Source organism: Charadrius vociferus, unplaced genomic scaffold (assembly GCF_000708025.1).
Source record: "Charadrius vociferus isolate BGI_N301 unplaced genomic scaffold, ASM70802v2 scaffold682, whole genome shotgun sequence".
Classification (NCBI taxonomy): Eukaryota; Metazoa; Chordata; class Aves; order Charadriiformes; family Charadriidae; genus Charadrius; species Charadrius vociferus.
In genome coordinates, this window is record NW_009647227.1 from 130,878 (window position 1) to 148,387 (window position 17,510).

The following is a 17,510-nucleotide window of genomic DNA, read 5'->3' on the forward strand; positions in this document are numbered from 1 at the left end:
ACTTTGCAAAGCCTGACCAGCCCGAATCCACCCCAAATTCCTCCAACCACCGAGGCCAGCGTGATCAGGGGATCGCGCGAAGGCTTTTTCCAAACCCTTTGGTCTTGGAAATGTGCCTCTTTAGTGCCAATATTCCAGGGCTATTTCTTTTTGCTGGCCTGGAGGTGAGCATGCCCTGGAGTAAACGGATGAGGTGGATATCCCGTGCAAATCCTCTGCTCTCAATGAAGAGGTTTTCCAGCAAGAATCCACCCAAGTCAAATATCCCAGTGGTTTAAGTGCAAGCAACGCACCCACAAAACATTAACTATTTCACACAATTCTTCCAAACGCAGAAGAAAAACAAGGGGAAGGTGCTACTTACTGGTATTTTCACCTCCTCTGACTTAAACGTGATTTTAAGTGGCTGCTATTGGGTGATGAATCAGCGCTGGTGATGTGGCGGTGGGATGATTGATATGACACCGCTGTAATAGAGGTCTTCCATGTAATTTTTGCCCCTTTTGAGTGGGGGGAAACAAACCCAACCCAGCTGCTTGGACCAGCACAGACCTCAAAGTGCTCCTTCACACGTGCGTTATTCTGATTGCTTTTATTCAGATCCTCCAAAGCTTCAAATCACTGTAGTAGCTGACTCTCTTCGAGGGGGAATTTATCTTCCCAGGAGAAGGACAATTCTCCATCCACACAATAGCTCTGTGATTGCCAACCATTTCCCCGCAGCCCTCCTCGCTCCCCTCTTCAAACCTGACATATCTGCCATTTCCCAGCGTTTAATCTCTCTATTTACACGTGCAATCAGGGGCTGGAGAGGATGGGGAGGGGGGGGATGAAGGCATATTTTTCAAGCCCGGTTCGGGAAGGCGCATCGCGGGTCAAACTTGAGAGTAAAAATACAAAACGGCAAACCAAATAAATGACGAAGCTGGGGGCGGTCGCCGGAGTTTGCCTTTCACGTCTTGCTGCTGCTGATATTTGGAAATAGCAGTATAAATATACATTTATATATTAAAAATATTATATATATATGTTTATGTTGCTGATATATTTATATATATAACATCAGCAAAAGGCCAAAAGAGCTGCTGCAGTGACTGATCTCTCGCTGCCGCAAACCCAAGGTCAAATCCTGCCTTGGCTGACAAATTTTGGCAAACCCAAGGCAGGAAAAGGGGAAGTCAAAAAGCCACCGAACGGAAAAGAAACTAGGGAAAGTCGGATTTCTTGGCCTGCCTGGAGCCTCGTCTCTCTTCTGTGCTGCATGAAATAAATACAACTCTATCAAAATTGCCTCTGAAAATTCAGGGCTTTACTGACTTTTTGAATGGTAAAATATCCATGGGATGAACACACGGGCCCCAAGCTCCCAGGCAGGGGATGCTGAGTAAGATGTGATACGTTTCTAGCAAAAACAGCTCTAAAAGAGCCCTGAAGAGGAGCCAATTTGGGCATATTCAACTGTAAAACCCGACTGCCGGAGCAGCCTGTCCCATCGCATTTCCCGTTCCTAAAGCGATCCCTCCCAGCTGCCCCCGTCGCCTCATTGAGCACGAGACATATTGATTTTTACACTCGATTCGCTCAATCACCCCGAACTCCCTCAAAGCAAGGGCAAGCCGTCTTCATCAGACAACCTGCCCTTCTTCCCGCCTCGGTGACACAAGAAACTCGATTTCCAAACAGAAACCCTCAACTCGTCTATTAAATACGAGTCTCCGTAGCACCGGTTACATACACCAGCAGCTAAAATCCCCAGGTCTTGCCTGTAATCTTTCTAAGAAACTTCAGCTTCGAATTGCAAGCAGGTGGCGGCTTTATTGAATAGACTTCGCCGGGGTTATTAGAGAAGTCATTAAAGACACGATAATCCGCCTTACACGCGGGGAAGAGCTGCGGAGCTGCGCATGGCAATTACAGGTAATGACTGGAGAGAATAAGATTGATAAGGAGAAGATTAAAACCAAAACGTAATTTGCGATCCCGCGCAGGGCGGATATTGGAATAACGTATCTAGTAGCGGATTTAGGAGCTGGGTGGCTTTCCGAATTGTTTTGCCCAAAGAGAAACGTTGGTCGATTTTTGTTCAGGGGGTGAAGGAAAATAAAAGTCCCTCTGTCAGCAGTAAGGGACTGAGATGAATGAGGATTTAACAAACACGTACGCACCCGCACTTTTCATGCAAAGCAAAAAAAAAAAAAGGTTATTAATGTCAGGTGCTATCTGATGAATTTTTGTCGGGCACTGAATTTTTTTCTCCTAAATAGAGAGGAATCCATTGCCTGCTCTCCGGATTAACAAGACATATTTTGAGATGAAGAGAGAAGTCAATTTTTATCCGTGATTTGAAGTTCGGGGCGGTTTGATGCTCACCATTATCTTGGGTTCCCTGAAACCACACGCGCCGGCGTTCGAGCAGCTGCAGTACATCTGCGCACACAAGCTCCTGAGAGCCCAAAGGGATTCACGCATCGATTTTCCAGCAGCATCAATATATGCGTCTTTATGCTGTCTCATGACCCACTGTCCAGGCTCTGTCCCGAGTCCATTTTTGGGGCTCATAGGGCAGAGCTCCCTCCTCCGTGGTCCGTGCACCACAGCATTTCCCATCAAGGTGAACAGATTACAAAACTAACCAACCAATAACGTCTTTCCAAGAGTTTTCCTGGTACAATTTAGCGGAAAACCAGCGTGACACGACTTCTACAAATGAAAGCAACCCCCAATCTCCCACAAGTCGAGAGGCTGCTGCACGAGAGAGGATGTCCCGCAGCAAAACCCCCGGGAATTCCTGGTACGAGCACCCGCTTTCAGGCGATGGATGGAAATGCCGATGCATTTCACAGACATTTCCAACATAAAGACAATGGAGAAGTCCAGGCTTGGCCGCATGGTTTTGCCAATACGACCGTCAGCAGGTAGAGCACAAGAAAGCATCGAGTAATTCAGCGCCATAAAACCACACCAGCAGCAAGGGCCTTCCCAGTGCAGCCCAGTCTCACTGGGGAACTGGTTTACGAGACAAGGATAACGCACTTTTTTGGGGATAAGCTGCATCTCCACCAGGAAAACACTGATCCAAGGTTGCTCCCATACAGACCTGCAATCCCGTTGAGTGGGCAAGTCCTCCGTGGCTCATCCAAGGTGGCTGAGCAAGCCAGAGGTGGACGTGCAAACCCACGCTCATGGACCAGGCTCTTAGAAATGCTCTTTAAGTGCATTTTTTCTGTCCGCTATGAGCTTGCAATGCCATTTCCTACAAGAAGAGGCAGCATGACACTGTTCACCTCTGTGCAGATCACAAATACCTCCCGTATTTGTGCGACTCTACAACGCCTGCGCAAGGAACACCCTGATTTATCTCATTGAGAGCATTTCCAAAACGCTTCCCTGCTGTTGTGCTCACCTCCCCGTGCTGATGCACATCAAGTTGAATACATCCATGGGGGAAAACAGTGTTTCAGCTCCAAGACTGGGAATGAGGCTGGATCCAGTATCAGAAATGGGCAGTGGATGCATGGTTTAGTGGTGGACTTGGCAGTGCTGGGCTAACGGTTGGCCTCGATGATCTCAAAGGCCCTTTCCAACCTAAACGATTCTATGAATCTACTCCACTCTCGTGAGACCCCACCTGGAGCACTGCGTCCAGCTCTGGAGTCCCCAACATAAGAAGGACATGGACCTGCTGGAGCGTGTCCAGAGGAGAGTCACGAGGATGATCCGAGGGCTGGAGCACCTCTGCTATGAGGAGAGGCTGAGAGAGTTGGGGCTGTTCAGCCTGGAGTAGAGAAGGCTCTGGGGAGACCTTATTGAGGCCTTCCAGTACCTAAAGGGGCTCCAGGAGAGCTGGGGAGGGACCTTTTACAAGGGCATGGAGTGATAGGACGAGGGGGAATGGCTTTAAAGTGGAAGAGGGCAGGTTTAGATTAAACATTAGGAAGAAGTTTTTCACTTTAAGGGTGGTGAGCCCCTGGGGCAGGTTGCCCCGAGAAGCTGTGGCTGCCCCATCCCTGGAGGTGTTCAAGGCCAGGTTGGACGGGGCTTGGAGCAACCTGGGCTGGGGGGAGGTGACCCTGCCCAGGGCAGGGAGGTTGGAACTCAATGATCTTCAAGGTCCTTTCCAACCTAAACCATTCTATGATTCTATAAAATATCACTTCATTTATCTGCTCCTGGAAAATAGATAATTAACATCAATTAATTGGGCTAGTTGTGCTCCTCTGCAGCCAGCTAAAGGCTGGTGAGGAGCCTTGAGTAACCCTAAAAATCCCACCCCCCTGAAACACAACGTATTTCGACACCACGAGCCAAACATCCCCTTTCTTATATCCTAGCCAAAAGGGACGCAAGTGTTATTGTGCGCGATGACTTGCACGGGTATTGCTTTATTTATTCCACATGGCAGGCGTGAAGCTGCTTATATCCACAGGGAGAAAAAAACCAACCCAAACGGGCAGGATTATTTCTTATTCTCAGCTGTGCCCATTGCAGGATTGATTCGGCCGACAATCTGTGAAATGCAGTTAATGAGCTTGGGTTTCTGTCGCCCCGAGTCGCTCCAAGGATGAGATTTCCTACCCTCTGACGTGTCAATTATCCACTTCCAAAGTCGGTCCGGGTTGTGAAAACAGAGTATTAGCCGCGATTCATGAGTATTAGCGCAGAAGGAAAAATATAATCGGAAATTTCAAGTACTTATCCTTCTTTGGAATAAGCCTAGACAGAACGAACACAATAGCGTATAGCTTTAAAAGCAGACAAACGAAAAAGAAGATGAAATGTTCTCCACCAGCAACATAACTTCAGCTTTGGCAGAAAAACATTTTCTGGGCTTAGAAGCTACAGCGCGTTCCCAGTTGCTTTGATGGACAGGAGAAAGAGGGTTATATATTAGAGGTATAACCGAGCCTGGGCAAATGCCCACTGCTACCATGTAGCATCCAAACAGAAAGAAAAAAGTCAGTTGATAGGGAATTAATGAAAAATTAATTTTTAAGCAAGCAAGTTATCAGGGCTATTTAAACACCAGGAGCATCACTTGGATACTCAATTGGAAACTCCTCCAAACACCCGGGGTCAGGAGGCAGCTCTCGAAGGGAGCAGGCGGTATCGCACTGCGATAGAGACCCGATGGGAAACCTCCTCTTCTGCTCGCTCGCCGCACAGCTTTGATCCCAGCCGCCACCTACCGCAGGTGGCACAAACCCAGCCCTATCGAAAAGCAACGATAATCTCATCTGCTCGCGCAGAAGCAAAGACAATATTGGTTTTCCAATTTGGGCTCCCATCTGTACTAATTGGAAATGCAAATGCCGAGCAATTTTTAAAAGCGATATTGCAAGCCAGCACAAGTGAGCGTTAGCTACCCAGAGCGCTTGATTTTAATAAACCAATCAACCCAAACCAGTGGGAGATGAAGGTGTTAAGCAAACCCTTAGCATGCAAGGCACGCGCGCGCTGGCAGGAGGGCCCCGTGGACCAGCACGGATTATTCATCCAAAAGCAACTTCTTCACCAAGGGAGAGTCGGAGGCAGCCCAAGAGCCCACAGAGCTGTCACGGAGCTCATCAATGGACGTTGACCCTGGTCAAGGGTGATGGAAGAGCTTCGCCCCCTTCCGAAGGGAGGGAACGGATTATAATTCAGTTTATAAACCCCTGCAGCCTCCTGCTCCTCACTGGAGGCAGAGGTATTACCCCAGAGCAAGGGCAGGGGAGGAGCTGCAGGCAGGATGGGTGGTCGGGTGCTCAACCTGACCCTGGAAAACAGGACAGGAGTGAACATCTTTGTCCTACCGTCCTGGATCTCTTCCAGTTTGGACTCCAAAGGTAGCTTTTCCCTCTGCTAAGAACTCCCTTTCAAAAGGAAAAAACGCTATTTTCTATCGGCATTATCACAGCTAAAATAAACTTAACGGTGGAGACTTTGCTCCACCAGAGGCGGGATCTCAGCCCCAAAAGTAATTCCCTTGTTACCCCAGGAGGAAGGCAGCAGCGTTTCCCACAGACGTTGGGAGGCATCCAGCCGTGGATAACAGGGAAATTAGGGTGCCAGCTCTGCAATTTAAATATATCCTCCCCCTGTTACCCCTCTGCTGACTTCGCGGTTGAGCAGAAAACACCGAGCAGTCACATCACGCAAGCATTTAAATCCAGGAAGGGGCACACCGTTGCTGTAAGGTGTGGTGGTGACTCGTTAGGATACATTAATTTTCCTCCTTGACATCACAGAATCACAGAATCTCCCAGATTGAAAAAGATCTGCAAGATCATCTAGTCCAATCCTTAACCTCACACTGCCAAACCCACCACTAAGCCATGTCCCTGAGCACTGTATCTACACAACCCTTAAATCCCTCCAGGGATGGGGACTCCACCGCTGCCCTGGGTAACGCCTTCCAGTGCCTGATGACCCTCTCAGTAAAGAAATTCTTCCTAATATCCAACCTAAACTTCCCTTGGTGCAACTTGAAGCCATTTCCTCTTGTTCTATCACCGGTTACTCGACAGAACAGGTCGACTTCCACCTCTTTGCAACCTCCTCTCAGGGAGCTGTAGAGAGCAGAAGGTCTCCCCTCAGCTCCTCTTCTCCAGGCTGAACACCCCCAGGGCCCTCAGCCGCTCCTCACCAGACGTGTGCTCCAGACCCCTCACAGCTCCGTCGCCCTTCTCTGGACACGCTCCCACCCCTCAGTGTCTGTCTTGTCGTGAGGGGCCCAAAACTGAACACAGCACTCGAGGTGGGGCCTCACCAGTGCCGAGTACAGGGGTAAAACCACCTCCCTGGTCCTACTGGCCACACTAGTGCCGATACAGGCCAGGATGCTGTTGGCCTTCTTGGCCACCTGGGCACATGCTGGCTCATGTTCAGCCGGCTCTCCACCAACACCCCCAGGTCCCTCTCTGCTGAGCAGTTCTCCAGCCACTCCTCCCCAAGCCTGTACGTTGGCGGGGGTTGTTGCGGCCAAAGTGTAAGACCCGGCAGGTGGCCTCAGTGAAACTCGTACAGGTTGCCCTGGCCCATCCATCTCCTCTGTCTAAAGCTCTCTGCACAGCCTCCCCACCCTCAGGCAGATCAACACTCCCACCCAGCCTGGTGTCCTCTGCACACTGACTGAGGGGGCACTCCATCCCCTCATCCCAATCACCGATGAAGATGTTAAACAGGACTGGCCCAGTACCGAGCCCTGGGGGACACCACTCATGACCGGGCACCAACTGGAATGAACTCCATTCACCACCACTCTCTGGGCCCGGCCTTCCAGCCAGTGTTTTACCCGCAAAGCGTATGCCCATCCGAGCTGTGAGCAACCAGTTTCTCCAGGAGAATGCTGGGGGAAACGGTGTCAATGGCTTTACTAAGGTCCAGATAGACAACATCCACAGCTTTTCCCTCATCCACTAAGCAGGTCACCATGTTGTAGGAGGAGATCAGGTTAGTCGAGCAGGACCTGCCTTTCATAAACCCATGTTGACTGGGCCGGATCATCCAGTTGTCCTGTGCGTACTGCACCTACTGAGATCACCCAGACCATCCCGGGGGCTGCCCGGAGAGCGCGGTAACGGCCTTACCGTCTTCAGCAGAGTCCGGTTGTCCCTGAGGCTCCCCACCATGCCGACGAAGGAGACGCCGAACATGGTGAAACCCAGCAGGAGGAGGATGATGGCCGGAGCCAGGAAGATTCCTTCCAAGGTTTTGTGCTTCTGCCTCTCCACTTCGGCATAAATCCCAACGCACAGGATCATGAGGCCGAGGACCTGCAAGGGAAGCACGGGATGGGATTAAGATGCCAACAGGGAAAAAACAGAAGCTTTGAGGGAGAGGTGGAAGACGTCCCAGACGGCCAAGGAAAATCCACCCAACGCTTTCCAACCCCAAACGGTGCCGTCAGCGCTCGGCGCATCCCCTTTGCTCAAGGCTGGGCTGCTCTTCCTCTGGCTGGGAAGACGACGTATAATTGCAGCGGGATCAATCCAGCCGGGCAGCTTTCAGCCAGGTTTTGCTACGTTTTTCCTCTCCCCTCCCTGCCCGCATCTTTTGGGTCCATCCGCACGCTCAGCTTGGCCTTTGCCGTGGGTCCGAGAGTCGTGAACACTCACAGCCCACCCTCCCAAACGCCCCCCCTGAGACAACACCATCCCCAAAACGACTCGTTTGACTCCAGCATTTTTACACCCAGCTCGAGCACCGACTCGCACCCAAACCCACGGCGAGCCGCTCGCCCTCCCTTCGCACGCCAGCACTGACAATTAGGAACACAGCTAACCGCACCGCTACGAAGCGCTTTTGATCCCTGGATGAAAAGTGCCATAAAGAAAAGCAATGGATTATTTATGACAACCTTCTTCCCCTCTCTTCTCCTTCAATGAAACAGCTCTAATTGAAAAAGAGCGCCCAACGATGCCGGGATAAAGCAGGGCTCCAAAAAGGGCTCTTTACATCCCTTCAGCTCCTTCAACATCAAAGCCAGCGACGCCATCCCAAGCGTTTGGTGCTGTCAGGAGCCGTTCGCATCATGCCCGTCGGCCCCGCGGCGCAGCCGGAGGCGAGCGGCTTCTCAGCCGGCGCCGAGCTGACACCTGAAAAGGTCAACAAGGAAACCGAGGAGCATCCGGAGCCCTTTTCACGCTGCTTTTTGCAGCTCTCCCCACCCCAGATGACAGCGGGAGGCTCCTGAGGGAAAGCCCCTGGCCGCAGACACGCACACTCAAAAATCTACACCCTCCAAAAAGGAGAAAAAAATCCCTTTTTATCCTTCTGTTCCATCACTTTCTCCTTTTCCATCTCTTCCACCTTTCCAAAAGGCTTCATCGCTCCTAATGAATTTGCTCAAACTCTTCCTGCTAATTCACACCAACAATTCCATCCTTAATTTTCATGCACAATCTTTGCTTTTCGGGGGAGTTGATTTGTTGGGTTTTTTTTTTCCTTCTCCGCTCTGCCTGGACACTATTTCTGGTGCGGTTTTGTGGCAAGTTCATGTCTATCAATCACTGTCGGGTTCCAGGCTCCGTCTTGTCTATAAAGGAACTGAAATTTCTCAGAAAGTGAAATTCAGACTCATGATATTTTAGTTGTTTGAAACTAAACAGACAAGCTTATTCCTATTAACAGGCTTTTAATCACAGTTTCATCTTTCTACTCTATTTTAAGCATCAGGTTGGTGTGTTGGGATTAGGTTTGATTTAATGTTTATCTTTTATACGGTGTCCCAGGAAATACATTTGGCTTTGAAGGCGGGGGGTAGACATTAATGCACACCATGCGTCCCCCGCTAATCCCCGCCGTTCCTCCCGCGTGCCAATCAGAACCACTTTCACTGTTTTAATTAATCCATCTGTGATGCCAGTGAGGGAAGAGATCATGGAAAGAGCACGGAGCAAAGCCGGGAGGGGGTTGGAGGGTTGGATGCTCGAGGGGCTGAGGAAGCAGCACCTACGGGATGGGCTTCACAGCATCCCAGAGTGGTGGGGGTGGGAAGGTCCCTCTGGAGCTCCCCCATCCCACCCCCCGCCAGAGCAGGGGCACCTCCAGCAGTGGCACAGGACGGCGTCCAGGCGGGTTTGGGATGGCTCCAGAGGGGGAGACTCCCCCACCTCTCTGGGCAGCCTGTGCCACTGCTCTGCCGCCCTCACAGCAGAGAAGGCCCTCCTCAGGTGGAGATGGAACTGCCCATGGTCACCTTTGTGCCCGTTCCCTCTTGTCCTGTCACTGGGCACCGCTGGAAACAGACTGTTCCCACCCCCCGGCACCCTCCCTTGAAGGAGTGATCAGCGTTGAGAAGATCCCCCTCAGTCTTCTCTTCTCCAGACTGAACAGCCCCACGTCCCTCAGCCTCTCCTCATCACAGAGATGCTCCAGTCCCCTCAGCATCTCCGCAGCCCTTTGCTGGACCCCTTGTACTTCACCTGACAGCAAGGGAGAGGAACCGAGGAGGTTCTGCAGGATGGACACCTGAATTGCTTACAAATAGCTTTGCCAGGGCTGAAAGTATCCTTGAAAAATTTAAAGCATGTGGTGTGCACAAGGCTCCTGTAGAGCGGTGCTAGTCCTTCCTCCCAGCATCGCCACGGCCATCCCTTCAGCAGGGAAACCCCCCACCAGTGCCAGGCACAACACCCTGCTATTTTGGAAGGGGGTGTGCACTGCTTATTTGTCATGCAAATGCACGGAGGGAATGCAAATGCAGTGGGGAAAAGGCACTGCATGGCATGGGGAGATACTGCCAGCAACCCAAGCCACGCTGCATGGCTTTTTTGGGGTATCATGGTGTAGAAAAGGCTGCATGTTGTCTATGCCCAAGCAACCCAAACTAGTCCCCGGGACTAAAAATCACAGACTGGTTTGGGTTGGAAGGGACCTTGAAGACCACCCAGGGCCACCCCCTACCCTGGGCAGGGCCACCTCCCCCCAGCCCAGGTTGCTCCAAGCCCCGTCCAACCTGGCCTTGACCACCTCCAGGGATGGGGCAGCCACAGCGTCTCGGGGCAACCTGCCCCAGGGGATCACCACCCGCACAGCCAACAATTTCTTCCAAATATCTCATCTCAATCTCCCCTCTTTCAGTGTCAAACCGTTCCCCCTCGTCCCCTTCTCTTCTCCAGGCTGAACCCCCCCACCTCTCCCAGCCTGTCCTCCCAGCAGAGGGGCTCCAGCCCTCCCAGCATCTCCGGGGCCTCCTCTGGCCCCGCTCCAACAGCTCCGTGTCCTTCTGCTGGTGGGACCCCCCGAGCTGGAGGCAGCACTGCAGGGGGGTCTCCCCAGAGCAGAGCGCAGCAGAGGGGCACAATCCCCCCTCGCCCTGCTGGCCACGCTGCTGGGGATGCAGCCCGGGGTGCCGGGGGCTTTCTGGGCTGCGATTGCACACTGCCGGCTCATGGGGAGCTTCTCACCCACCAACACCCCCAGGTCCTTCTCCTCAGGGCTGCTCTCCAGCCATTCCCCACCCAGCCTGGAGTTGTCACAAGCAAATATTGAGCAAATCCACCTGAATTTCTTGCCCGTCTCTTTGCTTAGCTCTGAGTTTAAAAGGTCACCCGGCCCCTCGCACCTTGCTTTACTAAGGGTTACCACTGCAGGGTGGACCCCAGCCCATCTCCACACCCCGCCGGCTAAAAAGCACTCTCCAATTAAAGAAAGAAAATAAAATAAAAGAGTTGTTTCTACTCAAAGAAGCTTAAAGCACAAGAAAGCATCTTGCAAAACAACACATACCTCCAGGAAGGGAATGGATCGACTGGCACGTCTCCCAGCAAAGGCAGACCGCAAAGGAAGGCTCGCTAGAATATAACAAGTTTTGGAAGGACGAGCAGGGAGCGATGCTGCTACAAGATCGGTGGCAGAGGGATTTGGATGGAAGATAGCTGGGGAGAAAAACCAGCATTCACTGAAAAGCAGTGTTTCTGTAAAAAAATGTTGGATTTGGAGCAAACTGGCGACATCAAAGTCTTTGCCAGGACCTATGCAGCACCATAAAAAAACCGCAAAGGGAAATAACCACGTATTTCATCAAAAAACATGATCATCCCAACCCCTTTTGGTCGGAGATGAGCATCAAAAGCAGTAGGAAGAGTTTGCATCACGGCTGGCAAAGCCTGGCTGCCCTGATTTCCATCACTGGGTTTCTCACCAATTCAATCAGCACGGATATTTTCGATTCCTGCCGTCACAATCCTCTCCTACCACCCACACTCGATGACATGGTACGGCGCATAATGAAGTTTACTGGTAAATCCTTTGTAGTTACATATTAATTGCCCGGTGATCACCTCAATACAGCACAAACACCAGGACAGACAGCAGCCGGTAATTACAACTGCTCTGCAATGCATCTAAGAGAAAACGCAAATCTGCGCTTACCCTCTAACGAGAAGATGATTACCCCGTTTCTATATGACAACCACCACGCGATTGAACCATCACGGCGGGGAAAGCCAAGGGGGTGGCTGCAACTCCGCCAGACCGCGTGATGAAGGCGTCCCACATCAATTCTCCTCTTATAAGCTGGGGGGGAAAAAAAAATCACCTTCGGGTTTTCATTTCAGCCCTGCTTGTCTTCAGCACTTGTTGGGATTTGTAGGAGCTGAGTGGGCAGGAGATGGAGGGCAGCGAGCAGCCGCCACGGGACGTCTAACCACCCCCGGATGGATAAAATTGCAAACTTGAATGTCTCAGCCCGACACAAGTTGCTATGACCAACCCTTCTCCACCTTTGCGGCCCATTTCCAAAGCTGTTTCGCCCCAACTTCGTCTCTTCAGTGGGATAACAGGACACTGGTTTTCCTCTCCAGGCAATTCTCCATCTAATAGCAAGGAAAGAGCCAGGGACCTGGAAGGGAGAAGAGCTAAAGGTGGAAATCACTGTCCCACGGATGGCAAAATCATTTAAACACCTGGAGGTCAAGAAGTGGGATGAAAGGCAACTAATGAACAGAAAATAACACAATACACAGCTCTGAGGACGCTGGCAGAGTTTGGGAGGTGCCAAATGGGTGGCTGGAGCTCGCAGATAACCTACAGGTGAAACATGGAGTTTGTAAAGCTCTCTTTAAGTCATGGGCTTTCTGGTGCTTACGACTGCTTCTCCATCCTCACACGACTTGGCTTTGGCACAGAGGCAGCTACCTGGTGTCGTGGATGGAGCAAAGAAGGATGGAGAACACCATTAGTGGGGAAACTTTTCTTGGATGGTCACCACTAGCAACAAGAGTTTTTAATCTCATGCTTCACACAGTTGTGATTTTACTAAGTCTAACATTAACGTGTCTATTGCTTATAATCATATTGTAAATAAAGGTTTGGTACATGATAAAACAAATAACCGAACTCCAACCATCAACAATGTACAAGCTAATACGCAGCAAAGAGCAGCACTTCCACGTCTAATTGCAGTGGACCTGTAAGCGCATAAATTACCAATATACTATTTATGGCACAGAGGCAAGAGGTGACTGTACCACCACCCTGTGAGAAATAAGATGAATTGACTCCAGCGACAGAGTGGAGCGTGACCACGTCCTCCCCCCTCTTCCTTCCCCAGGCCTTTATCTCCCGTAACGCTGCCCCAAGCGATAACCACCTGTGGTGGTCATAATGGGGACATCTAGTCGTGATGGCCGCACCCGGCTCAACGTGGTTTTGGGGAGACAGACAACCCCACAACGGCCAAGGGCGAACTTGAGCAACCTGTGGGCAACATGCAAATATGACTATAGGTTGATCATCTGACCCCCATAAATAGCGAACAGCCCAAGAGCCCTTTGAGCTCTCCTGCACAGCACGCCAGGATCTCCCCTTGAGCGGGGACGCCACTCAAGGTTACTCCTCGAGGGTCAGAGACTCCTTGCCTCAACAAATCCTCACTAAGTGACCAATAGCACACTAGACTTTGAAATCTTAGCTAAGAGATATGAAGGATTGATTGTGCATGTATAATCCTTTAGACATAAACCACTGACCAAGTCTGGGAGTAGGATTGGATCCAGCTGCACCCAGACTCCTCTCGAAGGAGGAGTTGAGAAAGCTGGGGGGTCCTTTCTGAACCTCATGACTCAACAGAAGGGTCTCCCTGACAGTTCTGTCTGACCCCCTCAGTAAATAACCGAGTGTGCCTTGCCATTTCGAATCTTGTTAAAGCACTGTCTCATTTACCATCAAACTTTGTTAAATCCCTGTTTTGTACCAACAAATGTATTGCTGCTTCTCGCTATGAGTGAAGTCCATCGCTGCATCTGCAACACCTGATGCTGACAAGAGATGTGCATAGTCCCACCAGTGCTGACAAGAGAAACATATGGTCCTACCCAGTCCTAAAAATCACAGACTGGTTTGGGTTGGAAGGGACCTTAAAGATCACCCAGTTCCCACCCCCCTGCCCTGGGCAGGGCCACCTCCCCCCAGCCCAGGTTGCTCCAAGCCCCGTCCAACCTGGCCTTGAACACCTCCAGGGATGGGGCAGCCACAGCTTCTCGGGGCAACCTGCCCCAGGATATCACCACCCTCACGGTCAACAATTTCTTCCAAATATCTCATCTCAATCTCCCCTCTTCCAGTTTAAACCATTCCCCCTCGTCCCACGGCTCCCCTCCCTGATGCAGAGTCCCTCCCCAGCTCTCCCGGAGCCCCTTTAGGCACTGGAAGGGGCTCTGAGCTCTCCCCTTTTTCGCCTTCTCTTCTCCAGGCTGAACCCCCCCACCTCTCCCAGCCTGTCCTCCCAGCAGAGGGGCTCCAGCCCTCCCAGCATCCCACTAAAAATCCCACTAAATACCTAAGAGATGCCACACTCCCCTTGTCCAAGACCCAAAAGACCCAAGTAACGGGATTTACTCTCAGCCACCAGCAGAGCAAATGGGTACCACCAGTCCAGGGGACATTAAAACGGCCAAAGCAGCTCAACCTTGAAGCCTGCCAAGGACCAAGCAGAAGACACGGCTTGTTCCAGGGTGAACGGCATTAATTGGATGAGTCAACGCCACGCTAACGCGAGGCAGTAATTTCTCCTTATTCGGGAATACCGAAAAGTCACGATGACGGTGCCTTCAAGCCCACGCAGACCCCGGCAGCCAGATCCCGTGAGTCAGAGCAGTGGTCCGGGGAGGAGCAGAGGGAATGGGCCATCACTTCATTCTCCATCCAAGATGACCAGAGGTGCAAACGAAGGGCAAAACTCTTGTTTTTCAAATCCCCAGCTCACAGCAAAATCGCTCTTCCCAGCTTTTGAAGACCCGTCTGCCTTCAAATTAGCAGACGGGGCGCTCCTGCTCCTCCTCAGGTTTTATTGTAGCGTGCAGGCGAGAAACCGTGGTATAGAAAGTGCTAAATGCTTTTAGTCATTAAAAGATAGAATCACAGGATTAATAATACAGCGATTAAATACATCATATAATGCTTAACTGCTGACGGTACGTAGGAATGTAAAAAAATACGCTTTTATAAGGGTCGGTCAATTAAAATAGCTTTTTCATTTTTATGGGCAAAGTAAGAAAAGGAAAGAAGCATTTCTTTTCAAAAAGAAAAGTAGTCTATGCTCCGCTGAACCCTCGACAACGAGGATTAAATCTACCGGTACAAAACCAGCAGGTTCAACTGTGATGCTCAAACCTCTCTGCCATTTGCTCCGTATTTGGTTTAAAGCCACTCTCTGGCTCGTCCCACACTCCTTTACTGATTTTCCTACTTATAAATACGTGTTTTCATTACGGGAAAGCACTGGAAAGGATCTAGCAGCATTAGACCCAGTTTTCTGCAGACTGGGACAACCCTACGCTAGAAAACCATGGTCGATCTCACCCCAAACCTCTTTGAAACTTCGTGGTGAACCAACTCAATTCAGCCCACTGAATTTTTACGCGGGGGAGGTGTTTAAATTTTTGAAGCTTTCACGCGATGCAAGGCAGAAATTCCTACACGATCCATTTTTTTATCGAGTGCATTTGGCCAGAGAGAAACCCAGCCCCGGTCACGGCTGGTTAATGAGGTTTTGAAGGGTTCGTCAGCGCCGTTGAATTAATACGGCGGCGACATGTGCAAATGAGGCCAGAAGTAGGTCAGGCGGCTGAAAAAGCTCACGGGAGCTGCGTGATCCCTATGGATTCGATGGGGCAACGTCCCCGCGCGAGGACTGTCCCGGGGTTGAAGGCAGGCTGGGTCAGGGTGACTCAAAGTGGCTTTTTTGCAGCTATTTTCCAGTCGATGGGAGATTATCATGTCTCTTCTTGCTGGCGGAATCACAAGGGTGCCCCACTGAGCCCCACAAAAATGCCCCAGAAATTAATAAGCATTGAGACTGTGCGGGTTCATCCCATTGTTAATTACATTTGCAAAGCGCAGCCCCAACCCGGGTTCAAATTAGTTGGGAGAAAACAAACCAACCTGCACCTCCTCCCCATCCCTACAGCTGCTTAAAGGCGTTTTGGGAAACCTCAAACTGAGTAAAACTCAGCTCTTCAGAGAAACCAAAACTCCGGTGACGGTGTTTCCCGCAGATTAATTTTGCAAGCAAAAGTAGTGCGCTAGCCTCAAACTCAAACCACAGCCACAAATGGGTTAAGAAATCCGGGTTTTTTTTGGTCTCGTTGGGTGCAGCGGGTGTCCCACGAGGGTCCCGGCCACCCCACGGGATGTACTCGTGTCTCCTCTCCCCTCGGGAGCCTTCCTACCCAGCAAGCCACGAGGAAATCGGGGAAATCTACGTTAATCCTCTTTTTCTTACCCTCATTCGTGCCCCGGGGTGGGCACAAGTCACCCAACGCAGTGAGATGACGACATCCCCAGCTAGCCGGGGCGAGCGCTGCCCTCCCAAGGAGGTAATTTATTAAAAATAAATAAATAAATAAATAAAATAAGGAAAGAGAAAGCATTTTCAAACTCCGCCTGTAACCCTGTTTACTGGTCACAGCCTGTCTGGGAACTCAGGCGGATATTTCTGCAATTACACCTATACAAATTAGATAACGCATACCGCTATACGCTCCCAGCAGGCAGCTACGCGAGAGGGAACGATGATTAATTAGACCTCAAGAGGAAATACCTGTAAATACGGACCGGATTACCCAAGATTAACCCCAGGAAGGTGCTAACTTTCTACGTCGTGCCTTAACCGAGGGGTCACAGACCCTAAAGTGATGGGGAATTCCTTCTCCCTCCCCTTCTCCGACATGTGCCGGCACCTCCCAGGTGCTGGGGAAGCCTCACCCCGGTTGTAGCTCAATGATTCAAAACTGCTTAAAAACAACCTTTCTTTTTACCTCTTACAATAACCAACCTGGCTAAAATACCTGCCAGGCGACGTCTTGCTTTCATGCCTCGTCCCTGTCGAATGACGTAAATGCAAACGGCTGAGAGGGGCAGAGGGGATGCGGGTGGCAACGCCGCCCGACGGCTCCTCGTACGGGGAAAGCATGACATTTCCCTGTTTGCGCTCCAAACGCCCCGAAAGGCGACTCACTGCCTCGAGGGATCTGCCAGAGCGGCTCTGGGGGAAGGGAGATGCTCTTAAATCCACCGAAACCCGCTGTTTTGCCCACGATTGCCCATTTTGGACCCAGCTAGCGCCAAGCACGAGGGGCTTAGCGGCACCACGGTTTCCCGTGAAAATTTGACGCTTCGGAAGGGGAAAATTTGGATACTGAAAAGTCAAATCCAACCCAGCGGGGTGGTACAGTGTGGGGAGGGGGTGGGGAAACACCAAGAAAGACAGAAAAGCAACCGGAGCACCTACCGAGAAGAGGGTGGCATAGGTGGACAGAGCAAATTTGATGCCGTAGTAATAAAGGTGGGAATTTCGGCACTCGGAGGTTTGAGCCATCCTCGCAACTGCGACGAGAGGGGTTTGCTTGCTGCCCACCAGCCCCTCCCTGCTCCGGCCGGCTCTCGCCCTTCGCCGCCGAGCCGAAAAAACGTACACATGAACACAGGCGAGCCTTGAACTTGAACTGCTCGCTCCAACTTCCGCCTGGCAGGAGCGGAGTGCAATTAGAGGGAAGGCAGCAGCGGCACAAGCGGCCGAGCGTTAA

At 51.1% G+C, this 17,510-nt stretch overlaps 1 protein-coding gene across 1 annotated transcript in view; it reads right to left on the reverse strand.

Moving 5' to 3' along the window:
* Positions 1-17,302, reverse strand: part of LOC104281775 (tetraspanin-15-like) — a 55,258-nt gene extending 37,956 nt beyond the window's left edge. The window contains exons 1-2 of the mRNA XM_009879823.1: positions 17,216-17,302; positions 7,569-7,754 (exon numbers count right to left, since the gene is read on the reverse strand). Coding sequence (XP_009878125.1) covers positions 7,569-7,754; positions 17,216-17,302 — 273 coding nt within the window. The remainder of the gene's footprint in view (positions 1-7,568; positions 7,755-17,215) is intronic.
* Between the last annotated feature and the right edge of the window lie 208 nt (positions 17,303-17,510).